Consider the following 18,912-nt stretch of genomic DNA (forward strand, 5'->3'; position numbering starts at 1 on the left):
GCAGGCTTTTCCAAAGACTTTTCTTGAGCCTGCTCTGTTCTTTTTTTCAGCACAGCCACACCTACTTGCAAAGGACAATGGGAAATGTAGCCTCTAGATAGGTAGCCACATGGCTAATCAAACACAAGAGTGGATTTGAAAGGACAGCTAGCCGTGTCTTACGGAATTAAGTACACTTTGTGATTTTGCACGCATTGCTTAGACTCTCTGCTCCTTTGGTTACTACATGTGCATCTGAAATAACACATACATTGAACTGTGCTTGGTGCACAGTAAGTGCTCAATAACAGATTATTATCATCATTATTATTAGTCTATTCTTAGTCTTTTTTGTTTCTCTGTTTTTTTGGCCATGCTATGCAGCCTGTGGGATCTTATTTCCCCACCCAGGGATTGAATACAGGCCCCTACAGTGAAAGTGCCAAGTCCTAACCACTGGACCACCAGGAAATTCCCAGTCTATTCTCAGTCTTATTATTAGTCTATTTATATGGGTTCATTTATCTTTTCCTTTCTATTCTTAAGCCACCAGAAACAGAATTTTACCAGAAGTGGATTCTGGACTGTTACTTTCCTACCAGCTTTCTCTCTTGCAGATTTTGGGGTCATTTTCATAGAATAACCTACATGTCCTCAAGTCCCTACCCTTTGGAGATCATCCTTCCCTTTAGCATACAAATATTATAGTCAGTATCTCCATCCCAACCCAACTACAGGGAATTCAAACTTCTCCCAGATTTTCCTGAGTCTTTTTGATTTTAAAAAAAATTATTATTTTTTATTCTTGATTTTCTTGGTGGGGTGTTACATGTCCTGATTGCTGCCTGTCACTCTTGCTATGAACTCTTTGGTTTCTCTTTGATCATTTCCCTGATCTCCCTGTGTTTTCAACCTTCCATTATCCATTTTACCCTCAAAGGTGCACAGGAGCCTCCCTTCATTCTTTAGAGCTGGGCTTGCACAAGGCTGCCATATGTTTGCTTTATGTCAGTGAATAAAAGTCATGGAAGATTTATGAGTAAGGGAGAAGATAAATGAAAATTTGATACCTGACATCACAATGTCTGAAGTTCTTTTTAAGACACACCCTGACGTGCTCCTTCTCATCTTCTCTTGTTCTTGCCTTTCACCTCTCTAGTACGGTCTGCCCTGTTGCTGGAACCCACTACAGAAAAGTAGATCTCTTACAGATATTCTCTATACTACCTGTTATAGAGGTTTAGATCCAAATCTCCTCAACCCATGCCACCAGATGATGAAAAGTCCCGCAACATTAAAAAAAAAAAAATAGAGAAAGCAAACAAAAAACCTCGAAATAAAAATTTTAAGAAAATTGCTCTTTATCTTTCTGTTATATCAACATTTTTAGTTAATCCACCTTCATGATTTTTCATAACTTGAACCTATTCCTTCAGGTCTATTTGTACTACTTTCTTCTTTGTGCTTCAGTTATTTCAGTTCCTCCACATGTTCTGTCCAGCCTCTGAGCCTTTGCACATGCTGTGCTCACTGCTAGAAACACCTTTCCTACCTCTGCAACTGGCTGAATCCTGTACATTCTTTTGTTGTTGTTGTTCAGTGCCAAGTCATGTCTGACTCTTTGCAACCCCATGGACTACAGCATGCCAGATTTCCTTGTCCCTCTCCATCTCTATACATTCTTTTAGTATAAGTTTCAGTTCAGTTCAGTTCAGTCGCTCAGTTGTGTCTGACTCTTTGTGACCCCATGAATTGCAGCATGCCAGGCCTCCCTGTCCATCACCAACTCCCGGAGTCCACCCAAACCCATGTCCATTGAGTCAGTGATGCCATCCAGCCATCTCATCCTCTGTCGTCCCCTTCTCCTCCTGCCCCCAATCCCTCCCAGCATCAGAGTCTTTTCCAATGAGTCAACTCTTTGCATGAGGTGGCCAAAGTACTGGAGTTTCAGCTTTAGCATCATTCCTTCCAAAGAACACCTAGGACTGATCTCCTTCAGGAAGGACTGGTTGGATCTCCTTGCAGTCCAAGGGACTCTCAAGAGTCTTCTCCAACACCACAGTTCAAAAGCATCAATTCTTCAGTGCTCAGCTTTCTTGACAGTCCAACTCTCACATCCATACATGTCTACTGGAAAAACCATAGCCTTGACTAGATGGACCTTTGTTGGCAAAGTAATGTCTCTGCTTTTGAATATGCTATCTAGGTTGGTCATAACTTTCCTTCCAAGGAGTAAGCGTCTTTTAATTTCATGGCTGCAGTCACCATCTGCAGTGATTTTGGAGCCCCCCAAAATAAAATCTGACACTGTTTTCACTGTTTCCCCATCTATTTCCCATGAAGTGATGGGACCAGATGCCATGATCTTCGTTTTCTGAATTTGAGCTTTAAGCCAACTTTTTCACTCTCCTCTTTCACTTTCATCAAGAGGCTTTTTAGTTCCTCTTCACTTTCTGCCATAAGGGTGGTGTCATCTGCATATCTGAGGTTCTTGATACTTCTCCCGGCAATCTTGATTCCAGCTGGTGCTTCTTCCAGCCCAGCATTTCTCATGATGTACTCTGCATAAAAGTTAAATAAGCAGGGTGACAATATACAGCCTTGACATACTCCTTTTCCTATTTGGAACCAGTCTGTTGTTCCATGTCCAGTTCTAACTGTTGCTTCCTGACCTGCATACAGGTTTCTCAAGAGGCAGGTCAGGTGGTCTGGTATTCCCATCTCTTCAGGAATTTTCCGCAGTTTATTGTGATCCACACAGGCAAAGGCTTTGGCATAGTCAATCAAGCAGAAATAGATGTTTTTCTGGAACTCTCTTCCTTTTTCCATGATCCAGCGGATGTTGCCAATTTGATCTCTGGTTCCTCTGCCTTTTCTAAAACCAGCTTGAACATCTGGAAGTTCACAGTTCACGTATTGCTGAAGCCTGGCCTAGAGAATTTTGAGCATTACTTTACTAGCGTGTGAGATGAGTGCAATTGTGCGGTAGTTTGAGCGTTTTTGGCATTGCCTTTCTTTGAGATTGGAATGAAAACTGACCTTTTCCAGTCCTGTGGCTAGTGCTGAGTTTTCCAAATTTGCTGGTATAAGTTTAAATGTCATTTATTCTGGTGAGTTTTTTCTGAACTCTATTTTAGATTAGATTCTCCTACTTTGTGTTGTCATAATAACTGTATTAGTTTCCTAGAGCTTCTGTAACAAATTACCACCAACTGTGGCTTAACACAACACAGATTTATTCTCTCACAGTTTTGGAAGATGGATGTCTGCTGTCAAGGTGTGAACAGGGCTGTCCTCTCTCTACAGGCTCTAGAGGAGGATCCTTCCTTGCCTCTTCTGGTGGTTGTCAACAATCCTTAGCGCTTGGTTTGTAGATGTATCTCTCCACTGTCTGCCTCTCTCTTCACATGGATGTCTCCCCTGGGTGTCTTTATGTGTCTCATGACTTCCTCTTGTCTTCGTTACCTCTGCAAAGATCTTATTTCTGAGTAAGGTCACATTCACAGGTACAAGGATTAGGACTTCAATGCCTCTTTTGGGGTGGGTGGGCTACCTACTTGTAACAGTAGCATACATACATAGCACAGTAGTTATTTCTTTAGATTGTTTTCCCTAGACTAGGTCTCCTGAGAGCGGAGACCTAGTCTGTTTTATTTATCATTATATGTCCTGGGCCCAGCAGAGAATCTGGCCCATTGCAGAAGCTCAGAGAATATTTGAATAAATAAAAACCCTCAAATTCAAAATTCTCTGGGTTTTCCACTCAACTACTTCTTCCCTCTCCCAAAGCCTCAGTGTCCTCTAGAATTCCTGAATCTTGGTCAACAATCACCACATCCTACTGAACTAGCCACTACGTATCTTTTGCTGATGACTGCCATTGCCTTCTCTCCTTTCAGTCATTCTCACCATCCTAATCCATGTCCTGCCTGGACTACAATGAAGGCCTCTGATATATTCCTCCAGCAATCTCTTCCTGCTTCTTTCCCATCCATTTCCCACACTGCAACTTGAGTGAGCACATTAAAATGTAAATCACAGATGTCATTCTACTCCTTAAATACCGTCAATGCCTTCTCATCACATATGGGATAAATTCCCAATTTTTATGGCTTTTGTAAATTATATTTTTATATTAATATGGCTTCTGATGCTCTCAGTCTGGTCTCAGCCTTCCTCTCCATCCACTCTCAGCTATCCTTTTTCTCATTCTTTATGCCCTGGACGTCATGTATTTTTCATGGTCTCAACCATAGTGTGCACTTTGTGGATTCAAACCACTGCACATGCTGTTCCCTCAGGCTGGAATGCTCTTCCCACCCATCTTGGCCTGGCTAACTCCTATATTATCTTCCACATCTCAGCCCGAACCCCTCTTCCTCAATTAGGTCTCCATTACTGCCCTCCCCAGACATAGTTAGATGCCTCCACTACTGGGGTGCGTAATAGGGTTCTTGGTATGCCTCGCATTTCTCTTTTGTAAACCTCCTCACATTTACATCCTTTGTTCCATGTCTGCCTTCCTGCCATAGTGTAAACCACATGAACAAACATGTTTACTTGTTCACCTTTGCATCCCCAGCATCACCTAACATATATGATGCTCACACACTCTTTTTTGAAGAGTGGAGGTGTTTGTTAACGGCTTTTTCTCTTGCTCTTTGAATTTAGTTCTGATTTTCAGAAACCTGCTTGTGATGCATGGTTTCTAGAAAGCAGAGTATGTGGCTCTTCTTTTGCTTAACTCCTCTCGGTTCTTGACTCCTGTGGACTTTCCCTTGCTGAGCAGAACTCCTCCCCCAGAGGAAGACATCTGTGGTGGTTAGGGTGGGAAAAGCTTTACTAAGAAGACAGACTTTATATGGCTGGGACTTAAAAGGGGAAATCTATGCCAAATTCCCAACATAATATTGATATGAGATGTAGGGACCATGTGCACTTCCCCAGATTGTCTCTCTTACCACCACTCTCGGCTGGGGTAAGAGGAGAAGGCGGATGGAGAATATCGCTGGTGGGAAAGAAAATGGAGGCAGATATACATGCACTGACTAGCCACTGTCTCCTCTAGAAGGTCTTAGAATGTTTCTTCCTAAGTCTTACTGTTTTTTCCCTTAAGATAAAGACTCATAAGCACACAGCACTAGTAACTTCCCCACTCATTGACCAACAGCATATATCCCTAAGAATTGAAGTATCTTAGGTTTGATTATCTGGGAGAAGGCAATGGCACCCCACTCCAGTACTCTTGCCTGGAAAATCCCATGGACGGAGGAGCCTGGTAGGCTGCAGTCCATGGGGTCGCTAAGAGTCGGACACGACTGAGCGGCTTCACTTTCACTTTTCACTTTCATGCATTGGAGGAGGAAATGGCAACCCACTCCAGTATTCTTGCCTGGAGAATCCCAGGGACAGCAAGGCCTGGTGGGCTGCCGTCTATGGGGTCGCACAGAGTCGGACATGACTGAAGCGACTTAGCAGCAGCAGCAGGTTTGATTATCTATGTGTGGTTTCTTCATTCAGTAAATGTTAACTGGGGCCTGCTTTGACTGTGTGGATCACAACAAACTGGAAAATTCTTAAAGAGATGGGAATACCAGACCACCTTACCTGCCTCTTAAGAAATCTGTATGCAGGTCAAGAAGCAAAAGTTAGAACTGGACATGGAACAGCAGACTGGTTCCACATCGGGAAAGGAGTACATCAATGCTGTATATTGTCACCCTGTTTATTTAACTTATATGCAGAATACATCATGAGAAATGCTGGGCTGGAAGAAGCACAAGTTGGAATTAAGATTGCTGGAAGAAATATCAATAACCTCAGATATGCAGATGACACCACCCTTATGGCAGAAAGCAAAGAACTAAAGAGCTTCTTGATGAAAGTGAAAGAGGAGAGTGAAAAAGTTGACTTAAAGCTCAACAAACTAAGATCATGGCATCTGGTCCCATCACTTCATGGCAAATAGATGGGGAAACAATGAGAGACTTTTTTGGGGCTTCAAAATCACTGTAGATGGTGATTACAGCCATGAAATTAAAAGATGCTTGCTCCTTGGAAGAGAAACTATGACTAACCTAGGCTGCATATTAAAAAACAGAGACATTGCTTTGCCAACAAAGTTCCATCTAGTCAAGGCTGTGGTTTTTCCAGTAGTCATGCATGGATGTGAGAGTTGGACTATAAAGAAAGCTGAGTGTTGAAGAATTGTTGCTTTGGAACTGTGGTGTTGGAGAAGACTCTTGAGAATCCCTTGGACTGCAAGGAAATCCAACCAGTCCATACTAAAGGATAACAGTCCTGAATATTCATTGGAAAGACTGATGCTGAAACTGAAACTCCAATATTTTGGCCACCTGATGCGAAGAGCTGACTCATTGGAAAAGACCCTGATGCAGGGAAAGATTGAAGGTGGGAGAAAGGGATGACAGAGGATGAGATGGTTGGATGGCATCACTGACTCAGTGGACATGAGTCTGAGTAAACACCGGGAGTTGGTGATGGACAGGGAGGCCTGGCGTGCTGCAGTCCATGCGGTCACAAATAGTCAGACACGACTGAGTGACTGAACTGAATTGAATGTTCATGTTCTGGGCTGTGGGCTCAGGATGCAAAGATGAATAAATAGAGTCTTCCTTCTTGTGGAACCCATATGCTGACTGGAAAGAAAAATCCACCCATTTTAAGATGTGATACAGTATGGTCATTGCTGTGATGGACAGATCTGTGCAGTTTGAGGAAACCAGGAATAAAAATTTCTAGTTATTATTCAGAAGCTTGCATATTGCTATGTCTTCTGTAAGTGGTTATACCATCTTAAAGATGTGTGATTGCATCTTTAAAATGTATTCCCTGTATTTTTTTGGGATTTTCTACCTCATCTGTCAGTTCCCTGTGAGGGGAGGACCTAAAGGTTAAGAGTAGGGAGCCAGAGGCAGGAAGACTGGGCCTGTGGTTTACTTTTCAGCTGGGTAACTAAGGGAATTACTTATTCTCCCACCTCCAGAGAAAAGTGTGCAAATGCAAGGATTAAATATGATGCATGCAATTCATTGTGCTTGGTGCCTGGCATGCAATAGGTGCTCAATTATATCTTCCTCCAGGTGACTGCAGCTTTTTGTTTTAGTGGTGGTGGTAGTGACAGAAACTTGTTTATACTAAGCTTCATGGGACACACACAGAGGTTTAGTTGCTTTTTTTTCTTTAAAAAAGAAGTTTATTGTTATAAAAACAGCCTAAACATTATATAAATACAATATAAATATGCCTTTAAAAATATGCATAAGTTAGCAAATTTTTTGAGGTAAGCCTACACATTTCAAGAAATGATTTGTCTCCAAAACAATAAGGACATTCAAGCCGCATAGCCATTTTTACGTTACTTTTTCAAACCAAATACATAAAATATTTCAAGTGGCACTTCATAAAAATATAAATACTTATCATGTATATAAATTAACTCAAAATCACATATTTAAATATCAATAAATTAAAGATAAAATAGTGTCCTAACGCTCATACTTTTAGTTCTTCATAGAGAACAACATAAGTTGTGTGCCCAGTGGACAGGTTTCTGACCAGAGGAGGGAATGCCCAGGAACTACCACAATCAGGGGAGCCCCAGCTACTTCATCCGAATAGCTCTCAGGCTGAACTGCAGGAAATTCTCAAGGTTTCTCAGGATGAGGATAATCTTTGCGTTCTTTACCCACTCGTTTGAAGACTGCATCTTCTCCAGCAGGTCAGTGTTTGTGGCTGGAGTGGTTATTAGATCTGCGATCTTTACATGAAGGGAACACAAAACAAAAGGAATTGTTTAAATATTGAAGAAGTCTTTTGCAGTGGAGAGGCGCTGTGGCCTGTGGGAAGATATTCAAACAAATTTGGAGCGAAGGAGCAGATGTGGGCCACTGGCCTTGACTCGCCCAGATGGGGGGAGGTCCTCTGCTCTGAGCCCACCCAGCATGAGACCCTCTCACAGCAACTGAGCTCTGATACTTTTTGCTGCTCTGTCTCTGTTGGACCATAAGCATCTCATAAGTAGCCATCGTATCTTACTTGTCTTATGTCATCCTAAACAGTGCCTGGCACAAAGTTAGAATTCAGTAGATGTATGAAGAACTTTTAGTTAAAGGCATTTTAATGGGTTCTTCGGGGGCCTCTAACTCTAATACTTTTCTTTGGCTTTGCTCTCACCCATCCATCTGACATCTATTAAGAGTCAGCTGCTCTGGCGGCGTAAACAGAATTGGGGAAGATTTTTCCATAGACCCACTGACTTGGAGCTAAGTCATGGTGGAAGGCCTCGCACCTCCACCTGTGATCCTGGAGCACTGCAACCTCAGCATTGCCAGGCGCTTGTTAGAAATGTGAGTCTCAGGTCTCACCCCAGACCTGTTGAGTCAGACTCTGCACTGTAACAAGATCCTCTAGGTGAAGGTGTCTGCACCTTCAACGGGGAGAAGCCCTGGTACAAGGGACTCAGCTAGGAAAGGGAGGCAGGATTAGCACCAATGTGCCTGCTTCTCCTTCTCTTTGTGCTTTGGTTCATCTGCAAACTGTGCCATCAAGCTTATACCATGTGGCATTTGAATGGCTAGCTGGTAGTGACCAAAAAGCCCTTGGTACATGCTCTTCCAGCCTTTAGCCTTTTCTCTGCATTAACTCCTTGGCAAAAGAGTATGGGAAAGTAGTTGAAACTACCATAATAACAAGAATGTCATTTGGCAATCTTAAATAGTTTTTGTGCTCTCTGTTCTTTGTTATTATGGATTGTTACTTGAGGTTGGATATGCTTCCTTCTGCCTCTACAGATACTTTTTTCCCTTATTTCTTAAACTTTTAGAAGTTAATGTGAAAACTCTCCCCCTTAACTGAGTTTTAAATATAGTTATTGATGTCATTTGCAGAAGACAGGAAAAAGAAAAAGCTTTAACTTGAGGAAATATTTGTCAGATCTTTTCCTTTACACACAGCCATCTCTTTTGAATTGGCTTTGCACTGCCGAGTTGTCTAGGCCGCCTTCTTTGAGTCAGGCGAGGGGACACTCACCTTTTGCTTCAGGATCTGGATCAGTGTTCTGATATTTTTCCTCAAATCCCTGACATTTTCCTGATTTCCCTCATACTCGTTCTGGAGGTAGTCCAGGTATATCTGATACTCCAGAAGACCAGCAGTGGTTCTGATCAAGCAAATCGCCTAAGAGAAAAGACAGTGGGAAAACTGGTTATTGCCAGCAAGGCATAATTGATTTTAGAAATTTAAATTGCTATAATTCAACAACTTCTGCCTGTTCCCCTCCAGGGAACTTCAAGTACTTCTTAAGCATCATGTTTTGAGACATTGGACAGCATTAGCTGCCCCATTTAAAATACCTGCACAACGAGAGGCACCACTTAAATGTTTCCCAAAGCCCAGTAGATGCTAGATTATGGCAAGGGGCCATCCTCTGTTACACCCCATAATGCTCTTCCCTCTGGCTGCACTCCTGCCCTTGTCAATGTCAGGGTGAAACCTCCTTTTATGAAATAAGCAGAAGTCAGTGGAGGTTACTGCACTGTCTGAAGGAGAAGGGTGTAGAGAATGATCTCGGCAGGGAGGGCAGGCCTAGATCCTGCTAAGGGCAGCCAAAGAGGAGAAAGGTTCCTGGACCACCTTACCCATGATGAACTAGCTAAACCTCTGGGGTTTCCTAACACTTGACAGTGGTAAAAATCCCAGCCCAGAGGGGCTATATTTGACGAAGTTGTTAAAAAATAAGTTGCCTTTAATATCATTTAAGTTGGCCTCCTCATGAAATCTACATGGTATTCTTTATATTAATCCCCTTCTTCATTGCCTGCCTGGTCTTTATATATACAGATGCTTCATGCAAGAGGGAGAACTTTTGACTAGGGAGTACTGAAAAGTGAACGTAATGCATTTGTACCTGATTGAACCCAGATTGGAAGCATCCGTCCTTTTCCTCCATTTTTGGAAGATTCAGCTTATTTTCTGCCAGTGTCTCCTTGCTGTTTTCACACTCATCATTCTTCTCACATATCTGGGAAAGAATATCAGAACCGTTATCTTATAAATGCCCCTAAAACTCACACCACTAGAGGGCTGATGCATGATCTATCATGGCCAGGAAGTTCTCTAAGAAAAGTGAAGTCACAGTCCATTAGCACCCAGGCAAGTGAGCTCTACAGAAGATGGGCACATGGGTTCAGTTCTAGCCTCACCCGTGACTTCATGGTTGTTATGTATTCCCAGTCTCAGTGTCCCTATATCTGCAAGTTGGGGATAATGAAAAACCTGCCCATTAAGTTTATTGTGAGGACAAAACAATATTTTATAAAGTGTCAGCACATAGTAGGTAACATAATAAATGATAGGAATTTTGATAATAATTGGATGACTATAAGTTGAGCCAGAATTATATGTCCCAGCTGGAAGGATCTTTCAGATCATCTAGTCCAATTCCATGATTTTACAGATGGAGCCCAGAGGTGCTGAAGAATTTGCCCAAGATCACAAAGCTTGTCCAGCAGAATCAGAGTTAGATTTGGGACTCCCAGTTGCCTCTCCTGTATTATTTTCTTTCTACCAAAGCAGAGCCAAACTACCTTACATTTAAAGCTTGGGAGCTGCTGTAGCCTATGGATGATTTTGCCACTTTGGTGGACTATCAGGTATGCGTCTTACGTGCCAGAATGACTTTGGGGAATCCCTAACCTCTGGGCTGGCATAACCTAAAAGTACTGTGACTGTCCTGAGAAGCTGAACAGTCATTTCAGGTGGTGCTTTTTAATCCTCCTAAAGTCCAAATCACACAAAAAAATTGACAGACCTTAGTTTTTGGTTATGGAAAAGGAAATCCTGAGAGGCAGTGTGATCCACAGCTCATGCCAAGAATGGAGCTGAGAATGGGCCAGGGGGCAGGGATCCCAGCATCACTGTATATTTTTCAGGATGAAAAGGAACCATCTGAGACCAGGAGCAGAGGAGAAATTACAGGACATAGTCTGCCCCTTTGGCTTCAAGTCTGAACTGCCTCCAAACCCAGCAAAGACCTCCCAATGCAGAAGCCCCCATTCACATCCAAGAGCAAGGAAATAGATGCCCACATGGGTGCTCATCACCCTGGAGCGAGCCTACCCACCTCCTTTCTCATTGCAGAGATTTTGTCGACCATGCGCTTAATGAGAGCTTCGGTTTTCTCTGGAGTGGTCAGAAGTAGTCTGCCTGGGGTGGTGTCATTTTTGAAATCTTCTCCCAGGGGACCCGGGGTAGGGAAAGCAGAAGTCATCACCAGGAGCAGCCCCAGGGAGACAGCGAATGGAGTGAAGGCGCCTGTGACAGAGCAGAGGGAGAGCAGCCAGTGAGCAGACTGCGCCGCTGGGGGAGCTGTGCTTCTGGCTGCTGGCCGCCCGCCAGCCCTCACAGCAGCGGACACACACCCCCCTCCTTCGCCGCACGGCTGCCAGGCCGTTCCTGGGCTAAGGATTTCCTTCACTTACTTGTGAAGCGGGAATTCATAGCTGTTCCTGGAGGGCAGATGGAGCTCTCTTTCGTTCCTGGTGGGCCCGAGGGCAGACTGAGTCTCAGACATCCCCGGTCTCATATTTATTGGGGGTTGAGACTCTAATATTGAGACTCATGGGAAAATCCCACATTTGATAAATCTTTGTTGGAGGGTGGGGGTGGGGCCAGAGCGGGTGGGGCTGATTGGAAACCTTATTAAGATTGCTCAATGTGACGTCCTTTAGCATCACAGGAATCAAACCAGGGCAAAAAGTGCCGCGTAGAAGCTTAGATCATTACTAAAGCTAGTCCTCAGAAGCTGGATCACTCTTTCTTTACTTTTTTTTTTTAGTGACTCAGCACATTAGCATGTCTTGAGAAAAAGTAAAGCTGAAATCATGCACAGAGTTTTAGAGGGGTAGCGGGTGGGGAGAAGCTAAGGCTGACTGATTTTAAAAATACTTTAATTACCACTGGTTAGGCTTTAGTATTCCAGTTTATTTGTATTTGTAAAAAACCTAAGATGCTCTGACCTCAGTTTCCTCAGACCACTCCACAGCCTGCTGGCCTGGGATTACAAATAATATCCTATGAGCCTCTCCACCCCTCCACTCCCTCAAAAAGGATACTGTGAGCCCTCAGCAGTACTGTTATTTCCTGGCTCTCACTGTGGCCAGCTGTTGCAGAACCTCCTGACTCCCCCCACATCTTGTGGACGTTCTCTAGGAGTCTCCAGGTGCAGTGGGGGTTCACACATAAATGCCGCCACGAGGCATCTGCCAGCTTCCTCCTCACCTGCGCCTGCTCACTTGGGCCAGATCCGTCACAGCCCTGCTCATTCCCTAGTGGCCTTTTGGGGATGTTCCCCGTGAAGACCCTGATCTCTGTCCAAGGAGGTTGTCTTGTGATGCTGGTGCTATCCCTACCACTGGCTATAGGGTGATCCTGCTCCCACTGGGAGGACCCTGGGTCTGGGTGTGCTGGTGTCCTCAATTTACTGACACCCACTGGGTTCAGGGTAGAAGTAGGGAGAATACCACTCACCTCTTTGGTAGTATGTCAGAGGAGGATCTTGTGGCATTTTCTGGAGCTTGTGTTCATAGCTGTATGACTTGATTTGAATCCAGAGGCAACTGAGAAGAAATCTACTGATAGAACAGGACTCTGGGTTTGGAATCACACTTCCCCTCCAATGCCTCAGGCTTCCATGTTGGGTTGAGCTAGTAGAGGCTTCCTCGGTTCTTACAATATCTTTTGCAAGAGGGTCCTTGGTTTCATGCAGAAGATCTGTATACCAGGCCGTTCCCCCCAGTCTCCCAGACATCCAGACAGCTCAGAAGATTGGTTCCAGACTGCAAGTAGGACCCTTGTATGACACCAAGGGAAAAAAAGCCCTCTTTTTTTGTATGTTTTGTTTACAAAACACAGTGTTAACATCACAATCAACTTCTTTACTTTGCAAAGAGGATCTTGTCAGGATTGCTAAAACAGGGACCTCAGCTAGGGTATTTAAAACACAAATCGATTTACTTAAGTTTTGTTTTGTGAACAACATGTTGGGACCTGCCTATTGGGGAACGCGAGGTCATTCATTCTTTCACTGACTTTCTAAATTGAGAGGCAGATCCTGTAGTGGTGGTAGCTTGGTTTGGAGTTTGAAAATGAAAATGGCAGAGGATAGCTGAATGGTTTCGCTTTTAGTGCTCTTGGGTCTTGAGCTACTCAGATGCCCCCAACCAAGCCTCCTGTACTGAACGAAACCACCACTCCTGGCTCCCCTGCAATGCACGTGCTGGGCCTCTGTAGTGTGGGACTGCTTCGTCTCATATTTCCATTTTTTATAAAATATGACTCAGAAAATTTCATACAGTGAATCGACAGCATACAGATTTTTTTTTCAATCAAGAGTTTTAAAAACAGGAAGTACATGTGCATGATAAAATGTTGGGACAGAGCATTAGGGCAGCATGGGAGAAGAAGTTGGTCTCCTTCCTTCCCAGCTCCTCTTCCCAGAGATAGTGCCCGACCTGTGGTGTTTTCAACTAAATCCTCTGTTACTCTAATCTGGTGAGGTGTTCTTGGTGACCTACGTACTCATCTCTGTGTTTACATTGTTGGTTCATATATTGTGTACACCCACACACTTGTACACAAGTATATACACACTATAATTTCCCATTGTCTAGATGATGCTGAGGCGATTTCCTATGGTCAGGTACATGGTAGAGGCACCGGCTCTTGAGTTCACACAGCTTGGCTTTAAAGCCCAGCTCTGCCACTTGCTGTCTGACCCTGGCTAAGAAATGCCAAGGATCTGTGCCCCTTGATTGCTCATCTATAAAACTGGGATAATAGCAGTTCGCTGTGGTAAAGACTGAAAGAGAAGATTGTGTGAAAAATCCCTGGAGCATGGTAATTCTGCAATTAATACTTGCTCTTTGTAACATTCCTTGGCTCAGGGTCTCTGGTTTGGAGAAGTCCTCCAGCCAACTGTGTCAGACAGTCCATATGGAGCCTTGCTTATGAATGAGCCAGACTCCTGTGCCAGTGGTCAGCTAGTCTCCCAGTCTTTTCTCCTCTGAAGAAATCAAATGCATGTTTTTTGAAAGTTAAGTAGAAGATGAAGAAAAGAAAAAAAAAAAGTGATTTCCTTTCTCTCTCTCTCTCTTAATGGTGAACATTAAGTTCCCCAAACCTGGTCTCTCAATTTAGGTAATGAGCCTAGCTTGTGTCTTGTTGTTACACTGTTTTCCAGGCTTTCTGCTAAGTGTTTTTATGACTGAAGGTTTTAGCCTTCCCCACCCATGATCATCATTATTATTCAAAATCTCGAAAGTGACCCTCGACTGTGAAGGAGTCTGACTTAATCTCAGACCTTGTGCTTCTGGCAGCCCTGGAAGGGTGAATTGTGTGTGGGTGGGAATGCAAGTGTATGGGGAGGCTGAGAGGACGCTGTTGGGCACCACCTTACACACTGGTAGCATCTAGGGTCTTTATTAACATCCTGGCCTTGGGTTGCCGTTTGCTTGTTGGAGAAAAGAGTTCTTTGCTCCAAAGCATTAATGCAACATCCGTAACTCCACCATGATAGCTTCTGTGCTTTGGATGTCAGTGGATATTCCCTTTGGAGAGCTCATCCCTCATATTTTAATATGTACAAATGATTAGGAAAGGCCATGCTGTCAGCATTTATTAACTAATAATAGCCGCAACTGCTGGATTGCAGCATCACTGATTTGAAGTGATCACCAGCTGAGACCAAGAGAGGCCTGACAGATGGGGGGAAGAAGGAAAACACCAAGGAACTTTGCTTCCTCTACCCTTGTCTAGGCTGGCTGGTCCTTTCTGTGCCCCTTAGGATTACTGCCCATGACTGCCCTCCTACATGTTGGTGGAATCCAGTTCAGAGAGTCCATCAATGCATTCAAAGTGAAGGGGGAAAGGTAACTGCCATTCAGTATTAAGCTCCCAGGAGAAGAGGTGGCGTCCACATCTCACAGGTTAAAATGTGGAGTTGTGCTCCTGTGTCTTTATTCTAGTGGGTAGGGTTGGGTTGGTTCTGTGATTTAGCAGGAGGGAGTATCCCAAGAAAAAAGAGAAGTCACCGGCTGCTTGAGAACTGGCAGTTGCTGTCAGAACGCAGTTTCACTTGTCACTAAGTCCTCAGAGTCTGTAAACCGCAACAGTGGGTTATTTAGCAGCTCCTTCCGGGGCTGAGTCCTACTGAGCAGACCAGCCAGGCCTGTAAGGCTCTGGGAAATGTCTTTGCTTTGAGAAAAGTGGTGCTATTACTGGGAGTGAGAATATTAGGGACATGCAGTGCGTCTACTTGGAAAGGGCTGGCTGCTTTTGGATGGGGGGCCAGGCCTGGATACCAAAGCTCTGGGCAGTTCTCAGGCCAGCCCAGCTTCTGTCCTGGACCTCACGACCTCAGCTCTGACGTCCTGCTGTAGCTCCTAGCGACTTCTTGGTCTGGCCTCAGCTTTTGGAGGGCAGAGATGTGCAGGGTTGTATCTAGCCTCTCCCTCTGTTAGAGACACGGCTGCAGTGCCAGGTTTCTGATCCACAACTGTGCAGAAGGAGGCGGGGTATCTGTTCTGGGCCCTCATTGTTTTGGTATGTGCTGAGTTATCGTCCCCTGCTGAAGTGGGAAATCCCAGGCATTTTAGGAGGGAAGTGGCTTCTCCTGGGGCAACCACGTAGACTCCCCCACTTTGAGGACGAGCCCTCTCCCCACGTCCCTCTGGTCTCTGAGCCTGGAAGAGCGGGCCCAGGAAGCTGCATTGGTGAGGAGATCTTACTTGATGCTTCTGAAGGAGCCCACTGCTCTGAACCCCAGGGCTGGGGAGGTTCCCCTGGGCTGAGTTTCAGTGTTTTATCTCTTTTCCATCTGTAGGGTTGACCTTCTTTGTCTGTGGCTGCTGGTTCTGCTTTACTATTAGGAAATCAGCTCATCAACAAGGAGCACTGAGTTAATTTATTCTCATGAATTATTTGAACCATCTTTGGTTTCTCCAAAGGTCTCAGTTCTCTTGAGTTCAGTGTCATAGAAACTAAGCATGTAACACCATTGGCTGGTTCCTTCTACTCTTTTCCCTCAAAATTAAGGTACTAGTAACCCATTTGAAAGCATCACATGTGATGGTTAAGACTAGGGGATTCTGCTATGATGTATTTTACCTCTCTTCCCTGCCCTTTTGGCTACTTATTTGCAAAAAAGAGACTCTCTTTGTCTCTTTAAATTATACCTTAATATGTGTTCTTCTTAGCAAGCTGAATCCATGAAAGTAGGGAAAGTCTCTCTAATCTTCTTGATGGAATAATTTCCATGATATTCTTTGGACATGTTGAATGCTCTGTAACTGAGCCATTGGGGTTTATTACTTCTCAAAGCAAGATCCACCTTGAGTGATCAAAAATATCACTGAAGTAATAAGGTAAGCAGGTAATAAGTTAAGCAGGTAAGGTAACCAGGTAAGCAGGTCAAAGAGCCATAGGTAATTTCTTTATTATTCCTCGAAGCAAGATCCACCTGGATTGATCAAAAATATCACAGAAGTAATAAGGTAAGCAGGTAAGGTAACCAGGTAAGCAGGTCAAAGAGCCATAGGTAATTTCTTTATTATTCCTCGAAGCAAGATCCACCTGGATTGATCAAAAATATCACAGAAGTAATAAGGTAAGCAGGTAATAAGGTAAGCAGGTAAGGTAACCAGGTAAGCAGGTCAAAGAAGTAATAAGGTAAGTAGGTAAGCAGGTAATAAGGTAAGCAGGTAAGGTAACCAGGTAAGCAGGTCAAAGAAGTAATAAGGTAAGTAGGTAAGCAGGTAGTAAGGTAAGCAGGTAAGGTAACCAGGTAAGCAGGTCAAAGAGCCATGGGTAATTTCTTCAAGCTATTGAGTTCTGGGTGTGAGATACGTAGTGCACAATCCTTGACTTACAGACCTATTGCCACAGCTCCAGGTGGTGCTGTCCTCACTGTGGCCTTCAAGGCCTGGGCACCCAGGCAGCAGGGCTGGTGGTCTGCTGGCCCTTTGGTCTGCCAGGCCTGCGGCTTCTCCTGTGCTGTGGGGCCTCCACAGTGGTCTGAGTTTCTCGAGGGCTCCGTGGAATGATGGGCCTGGAACTTTCACTCTGGAGGCTGTGTTTCTCATGTGCTGCTTTCCTGTGGGCAAGAGTGATGACAGGAGGAAAGGCCTGCCCTACTATGCCTGTTTGCTTGGCAAGTGATCAGGATGCATGGAAATGGTGTCTTCTTCCCTGGCATTTGGAATTGTCTTTGGTGATACCTTTTCTGGGAGGTGATGAACTTTTACAAGGAGAGATAGCATCCCCAGAGGTGTGTTTGGAGCCTTAGTACTGAAGCAATTGCTGCTAACTACCTCAGATTCTCTTGTCCTGGGACAATCAACACAGAGGCTGTAATACATATTCCTTCCTCTGTGTTCAGTTTGTTCACTGAGGCCCCAGACTCCATTAAGGCAGGTTAGGTGTCAGAAGAGATTCAGTTTCTGGGCTTTTCCCATCTGATATGTGTGGCCATGCTGTTCGTCAGGCGTGTAAAAACTCCCTGGCCTTCATGGCCTGTCTTAGATTTCAAGATTCAGAAGGAGCTTGGGGCTTTTTGCTACCAGAAAAATACTTTGGCCAACTGGAGGATTGGGGGCAAAGTACTCTGTGATCTCAGGGCTCCATTAGAGAGATTTCTCTAAATTCCCTTCTTGCCCCAGCATTCTGTGAATCTTCATTAGTTATGCTTAATAACCCAGAGTCTACTCTTAATAGAGTAAGAGACTCTAAATTAAGAAATAGCTCTTCAAAGTCCTAAAGTCTGATGTCTTGGTTTACACCAAGAGACCTCTTGTGGCTAGTCAGGGTGTCACCCATTTGGACATGCTCTGGACATTGGTGGCCTCAGGCAGACTGACTGATTTGGAAGATGCCAAAGCCCAGACATATCACTGCAAGGTGATAGCAGATTTCTTAGTTATCTGATCAATATTTTAAAATTTAATTGTTTTTAGCTTAAAGAAAGAACTACATAAGTAATACATGTTCAGTGTATTGTAGAAATTGAGAAAATAGAGATAGGCCAAAACACTGCATAATAATTTTATCACCCAGTGGTAATCATTGCTTATGCTGTAATTATTGTTCTTGTCATTTTTCTCTGTAGCTACACATCTGTCAGGATATGGGAAATAGAAAAATACCATCCATAGTGTATTATAACCTGCTTTTCCTTTTTTATACTGCTTTGTATCTGTAACATTCTGGGTAATTCTCTGAGTAGAGATGATGTAAACAATGGCTGTAGCCAAACCCATCAGAGCTGAGAAGGGAAACATCGAGTGAGGTTTATTGATTACTGCTGCAGATGCACACTGTTCACTGTTCCCTGGAGAAAGAGGGCATATCTGAATGGGGATAAGATGCATTTAAAACAGTCAGTGAGTTTCCCAGGGGGATAACTAATCACTTGTTTGTGGAACAGCATAATCTCTAAATCAGTAAGTCGTGCTGATGGTTTGACAATCATGAAAGTGAAATTTGCAGTTCAACCGATACTTGCTTCTCAGGTGGTTCTGGTAATTTAACATAGCCGAGCTCTGATTGGCTCTTGTGCAGGGCATCGATCTGTAGCTCGTTGCCCTTGGTTTCAGGATGCCTGGGGAGTTGTCACAGGTGATGGTGTCATCATCTCTTCTCATCTAGCTCATTTCCCCTAGTACTTTGAGGTTCCTTGCAGGGGTCTGTTCTACAGAGAGAGGAAAAAAAATTGTACATTTTGATAAGGAGTTTGTAGTCTTGCAACATTTCTCTCCTTTCCAACTCCAGTTCTGGTTGTGTTTCCACCTGTTGGGATTGTGTTGCTTGTGCAAGAAAACTGCATTTCCTGTGGGAGCTGAAGGTAGACCTGTCACAAAG

General features: G+C 44.0%; 2 protein-coding genes across 2 annotated transcripts in view; one reads left to right on the plus strand and one right to left on the minus strand.

Moving 5' to 3' along the window:
* TOMM7 (translocase of outer mitochondrial membrane 7) overlaps positions 1 to 18,912 on the plus strand; it is a 207,085-nt gene that overhangs the window by 61,516 nt on the left and 126,657 nt on the right. The gene's annotated exons all lie outside the window — the stretch shown is intronic.
* On the minus strand, positions 7,183 to 11,602 carry IL6 (interleukin 6). Its single transcript, XM_070368813.1, has 5 exons — positions 11,481 to 11,602; positions 11,123 to 11,313; positions 9,908 to 10,021; positions 9,031 to 9,177; positions 7,183 to 7,759 (listed from the first exon to the last, which is right to left on the minus strand). Exons 1-5 carry the CDS (start codon positions 11,497 to 11,499, stop codon positions 7,604 to 7,606), a joined length of 627 nt encoding a protein of 208 aa, XP_070224914.1. The 5' UTR covers positions 11,500 to 11,602; the 3' UTR covers positions 7,183 to 7,603.

The sequence above is a fragment of the Bos mutus genome, chromosome 4 (genome assembly GCF_027580195.1).
Source record: "Bos mutus isolate GX-2022 chromosome 4, NWIPB_WYAK_1.1, whole genome shotgun sequence".
Taxonomy (NCBI): Eukaryota; Metazoa; Chordata; class Mammalia; order Artiodactyla; family Bovidae; genus Bos; species Bos mutus.